Source organism: Sitodiplosis mosellana, unplaced genomic scaffold (assembly GCF_009176505.1).
Source record: "Sitodiplosis mosellana isolate CC-2019 unplaced genomic scaffold, AAFC_SMos_1.0 Smas_scaffold_1954, whole genome shotgun sequence".
NCBI lineage: Eukaryota > Metazoa > Arthropoda > Insecta > Diptera > Cecidomyiidae > Sitodiplosis > Sitodiplosis mosellana.
The window spans coordinates 2,741-8,687 of record NW_022597196.1 but is presented as its reverse complement, the minus strand read 5'-3'; the positions used below and the strand labels follow the sequence as shown (position 1 = coordinate 8,687).

Sequence of the window (5,947 nt, the reverse complement as noted above, 5' to 3'; positions counted from 1 at the left end):
CACACTCAATATTATAGCGACATCTATTATTAAAATAGCTTGTAGTAAATGCATTTATAGCATTTCCCTGTAGTTGCGATGTTTCCTATTAAGTTCCCTTGTAGTACTGACACATTCATGTTTGACACTTGTTAACTACATACCACAGGGGAATTTAATAGGTAACATCGCAACTACAGTGAAATGCTATGAATGCGTTTACTACAAGCTATTTTAATAATAGATGTCGCTATAATATTGAGTGTGCTGTATGAACAGATTTTGAAGCCAATTTTTGTCATCGTTCGCTGTAATACACAATGGTAGGCATGATTGCAATCGTCGACGCGTTTGAAAACGGTTCGATTCGTCTTATTTCCGATTCTAAACACCTCTATAGCACGCGTATTCGGCGATAGTTGACATTTGCTTCTAAGTGAATGTCCTGTATGAACAGATTTTGAAGCCAATTTTTGTCATCGCTCGCTGTAATACACAATGGAAGGCATGAATGCAATCGTCTTATTTCCGATTCTAAACACCTCTATAGCACGCGTATTCGGCGATAGTTGACATTTGCTTCTAAGTGAATGTCCTGTATGAACAGATTTTGAAGCCAATTTTTGTAATCGTTCGCTGTAATACACAATGGAAGGCATGAATGCAATCGTCGACGCGTTTGAAAACGGTTCGATTCGTCTTATTTCCGATTCTAAACACCTCTATAGCACGCGTATTCGGCGATAGTTGACATTTGCTTCTAAGTGAATGTCCTGTATGAACAGATTTTGAAGCCAATTTTTGTCATCGCTCGCTGTAATACACAATGGTAGGCATGAATGCAATCGTCGACGCGTTTGAAAACGGTTCGATTCGTCTTATTTCCGATTCTAAACACCTCTACACACAGAAAATAGTCCCCGGAAAATTTAGGTGTTCGCCGGAAATTTTGACATATAAATATAATTTTTATATATATTTTCCCGGTAACAGTTAAAATTTACCGGCGTTGACATTTTCGCAGACATTCTATCGTAAACTATATATATTTTCCCGGGAACGAGTTCATTTTACCGAACATGTCATTTTTCAAATAAACGTCATTCGTGTTGTATGCTACTAAAACATATAATGCAACAAAATGTCTAATCGGGTAAAATACAGTCGGCTCAAACAAAATATACAAGAAATTGAACCCGAAGTGGATCTAAAAAAATTCAGCGATCTATCTATCAAAAATACAGTTGTCGTAAAATCATCACAGTCATCAGAATCGTCAGTCAATGTCAGAACAAAATTTTCGATTCACTATGAACAGTTCAATCACGCACTCGACCTCATCTTGGAAACAATATCCAGCTTCCAGTTAATTGAAAAAGTCAAAAATCAAATTTATGGCATATTAGATAGTTTGGTGGATAATTTCAGTCAACTCATCCTCACTTCCATAGATAATGGGTTTGATGCGAATTGTATGAAACTTTTAAGCGATAGGATCCATGAGGTGAAATCTTACGTTTGTGGCACACTCAAGCAACATAATACAACAAGGAAGCGAAATAAACTCTTGAAAAAGTCCTCGAATTACGTTGAACCGGTTGAAAAGGCTATTGCTTTGAAATGGAACACAAAAATAAATCCGGAGACCAATTTGCCCGACCATACAATTACTCAAGCAACATTCCATTACGTTCCGATAATAAAAACATTACAATCTTTGTTTTCTCAGCCGGAATTCAAAAACGAATATTTTGAATACAACACAAATGGAAATCATGTTTGTCAGCCCGGAGTTCATGAACGTTTTTGTTGTTCTGAAACCCACAAAAAATGCAAATTATATGATGACAAGTCAGCAATCAAAATTCGTCTAGCTTCAGATGATTGTGAAATGTGCGACCCACTAAAATCTAAAAAGGGTACGCACAAAACGTGTTGTGTGTATTTTACAATTGATAATATGCCTGAAAAATATCTCTCGAAAACTGACAATTTATTTCTTGTTGCGCTGTGTGAGAGTACTAATCTCAAAATAGATGATAACAATTTTGACGAAATTGGTGATTTGATATTAAAAGAGATGAAATATTTGGAAAATACTGGAATCGAGGTGAATGGACAAACCATCAAAGGAAGCTTAGCTCGCGTTGCCGGTGACAACTTGGGAGCAAACGGAATGCTTGGTTACGTAGAGTCTTTTAATAGTTTTTTCTGCCGTATATGTGAAATCAGTAAAGAAGAATCTGAATACTTGGTAAAAGAGCGCACAGAAATTATGCGGACAAAAGAATCCTACCAGAAGTGTGTTGAGGCTGCTTCGAAATTCGTCCAAAATGGCAAAGCAATCAACTTTAAAATAACGAAGGGCATTAAACGTGAGTGCATTTTCAATCGTCTTCAGGGATTCCATGTCTTGGATAATATTACTTTGGATGTAATGCATGATGTAAATGAAGGAATTATCCCCTTTTACTTATTCCACTTATTTGAGTATTGTGACAAAAATAACATCATAAAGAATAATGACATCCTGAAGCTCGTGCGCGATCACATCTACGGCCAACTTGACCAGCAAAATAAGCCATCGACAATTATGTTCAATCAACACAATTTAGGACAGAATGCAGCTCAAATGTATACAGTTATGATTAATTTGCCGTTTATTTTCGCCAATTACAAAGAAAAACTTAAAACCATATGGATTTCTGCAGAGAGTATGCTAAAAATTATGCAAATAATTTATTCAAACAAAATGGTCGAAGATGATGTCAAAAATTTGTCTTCATACATTGAAACCCATTACACATGCTTGAGAGAGCTTTTTGGAGTGACCTTGTTACCAAAACATCACCTTATTTTACACTACCCATACGCAATCAGAAAGATAGGCCCTTTGGTAAATTATTGGACTATGCGGTTTGAATCAAAACATGGTTTTTTCAAGAGTTTAGCACAGAAAACCAATAATTTCGTAAATATAACAAAGACACTCACTCATAAACACCAAGAAACGATTTCACACAAAAAATTTGCTACAGATTCTTTAGAATTTTCCAAAAAGAATGTCGATTTCAACAAATGTGGCTATGAAAAAAATTATTATGATCAAGTTGCAACATTTGTAGATTTAGATGGACTAAAAGTGTTGAAATTTGCAAAATATAATTGTTTTGTGTATAGAAAAGGTTTAATGATTATTTTCAATGCATGTTTATTCGAAATTGTCGAGGTTCTAGCAAAAGAAACCCAACTATTATTTTTTTGCCGACCATACAATGTTAAGCAATTTGACTCTTTTTACCATAGCATTGAAATTGAAAGAAAAAGTGAGAGAGTATCTGATTTTGTTGTCATAGATCATAAAAACTTAGAAAATCCAAAGTCATATGAGCGAAAATATTCAGAAAATAAAACGTTTATAATTTGCGACACACTCCAGCTGAAAGAAATTATGTAATAAAACAAACCACACTAAATTTATCAATGAAAAATATTTCGAGAATAAATAATTGAAAAGATGAAAAAAGTACATTGAGTTAATTCTTTTTATTTCCGAAATATAAAAAAATATAAATATTTTAACGAAAATATTCGATTCGTTTACTTTTACTTCCATTTTGTTGTAGTCGTTCTATTTCGTTAGCAAACTTTCACAGTTCATCAGTCTTGTTATTTCGAAATGCTAAATAAATAATCAAAAAGACGTTTTAAATTAAATTAATTGTCATAAATATTCAGGAAATATACACACACACACATGTGAGGTACTTCATATCACACTCAAAACAAACAAATTGCGATATATAAATATTTTTTCCGAAGGAGACAACATGCAGATTTGTGTTGAATTCAACACAGTTTAAATTCAAGAAAAGAATGCGAAAAAAGAACAAAAATTTGAGTCATGCAGATTGGTTTGGAAATAGCTTGTTTGAAGCTTCTCGAACCGTCGAAGTGATTGATGTAGTTGGAAATTTGAAAATGAAATGGTCAATGAATGTCATTGATGGTCGAATCTTTGAATTGAATTCAATATTGAACACTTTGTGGATTTTATAAAACAGATCCAACACTTGCATAAAATTGAATGGTTTCGGTACCTTAAATAGAACAAACACACTCATTCAAATAAAAAAGTTAATTAAAGAAATATATATGATATTTGAATAAAAAATCCTACGCTGAATATACGATCTTGCCATCCAATATAGAACTTTGTGTCCGGAGCTGGAATCAATCCATAGATGACAATTATTATTGGGTGCGGATTTCTCGGTTGAACCATTCTTACTGGATCGTCATGTTGAGTCTAAGAACATAGCAATTGTCTTATTAATAGAAATATGTTTTGAGTGTATAAGATTCTGTTTATACCTTGCCAAAAATTATGAATTCCTTAATGACGTTTTCAAATTTGGCCCGCGACGGAATGAATTTCAAGAGATGCAAAAAATCCAAAATCTCCGGATTATTCATTGGAATGATATTTTCTGGAACATGGATATCGTGCACATCTCGTGCAGTGTGTTTTATTTCCGGCCAAGTATTCATGAATGCATTCCCATCAATGTCACTGTACAGAATCTCAAAGTCAAATAAAATCTAAACAACAAAATTTTTAATGGGTAAGGTTTCGATAAATAGAAATAATTTAACTTTATATTGTTACCAGCTCTGGGTCGACAAAGTAAAATCCAAACATTTTATAAATCGGCTGTGGTGGATCGCTTAGGATTTTACGACGGAACTCGACACAACTCGCAAGCACTTGTTTCAATTCTTCTTTATTTTGGTGAACAACGCAGTTTTTTAAATACTGTAGCACTTCGTCTTGATCTTGTTCGAGAGGTGAATTTCCGCTTTCAATTTCCATAGCATTATCAATTGCATTTTGATTGTTGTCACCTTTTTTAGAGTTGTATCGCAGTTTCTCATACAAAAATCCATATCCTGAACCATACAGCAGTCCCTTTGATTGAATTGAGTGTAATTAAAGAATATTTCGCAGTAAAATGTAAAAGAACTTACTATGCCACCCGTTTCATCTGCCAATGAAGGAAAAATTGTGACCGTGGCTAGACAAATCGACTTGATTTCAAATTCTGTCGCATTATCATCATAATCCTCTTTGATCAAGTCAGCCAAAAGGTTTATCAATTTGAGTCTAGATTTCTTTGTCAACGCGTGTTTTTGTTGGTGTTCCGTGATGATTGATCCCGCATTCTTTCTCACTTCCAAATAATGTCGCAATTGCTAAACGTTGTGACAGTAAATGTTGAATGTTTTAATAAGTAATTAAAAAAAAAATTTCAAGCATTAAACTTACTGCGACTGTCATGGTTCTATCTGTCTCTCCAGTTATTTTCAATTCAACATAAAAACATCCACAATTAAGTTTTTGTCCAACAATATCAAAGAGATCATCAGAATATATCGGTGTTTTATTGTTGTCGAAAAAATCAATGGTGATGTCATCGAGTGAGCCCAATTGGTGTGCATCAATTACTAGAATTTTCGAAAATTCTAACAGTTTGAAATGTATTTGATTTTCACAAGATTTCTTACCTTTGTCAATGAATTGAAATATAAATTTTTCTCGAAAATCTGCTGCGTCTTGCTCTTCTTCGGTAAATTTCACATATCGAGAGACGCCTCGAATTAAAGTTGTTACATATATTGTCGGCATTTCTGTTGAACTTTTTGTTGTTTACATTTCACTTGGAATGATTCTCGTTGCGCAGACTAAATGTCAGAACGATCATATGAGCTCGTTTGAGCTTGAAATGACAGATGGCGCTATTCGTTGTTGAATAAAACATTTCGATCGCGATCAAATTCATTATTCAAATAATTTGTTTTACCAAATATTTTATTTTTTCTTGATTCTCTTTAAATTTTTCTATAGTTTTTCGTAAATTTTAAATTTTCAAGCAGCAAATCTCAATGAAAATATGAGAACTCGTTTCAG

General features: G+C 33.6%; 1 protein-coding gene across 1 annotated transcript; it reads right to left on the bottom strand.

Annotated features, from left to right (window-relative positions):
- Positions 1-3,546: 3,546 nt before the first annotated feature.
- On the bottom strand, positions 3,547-5,636 carry LOC129571306 (uncharacterized). Its single transcript, XM_055451082.1, has 7 exons — positions 5,545-5,636; positions 5,306-5,484; positions 5,008-5,232; positions 4,649-4,948; positions 4,354-4,581; positions 4,160-4,288; positions 3,547-3,661 (listed from the first exon to the last, which is right to left on the bottom strand). The coding sequence occupies exons 2-7, from the start codon at positions 5,315-5,317 to the stop codon at positions 3,611-3,613; spliced, it is 945 nt and encodes a 314-aa protein (XP_055307057.1). The 5' UTR covers positions 5,318-5,484; positions 5,545-5,636; the 3' UTR covers positions 3,547-3,610.
- Positions 5,637-5,947: the final 311 nt, after the last annotated feature.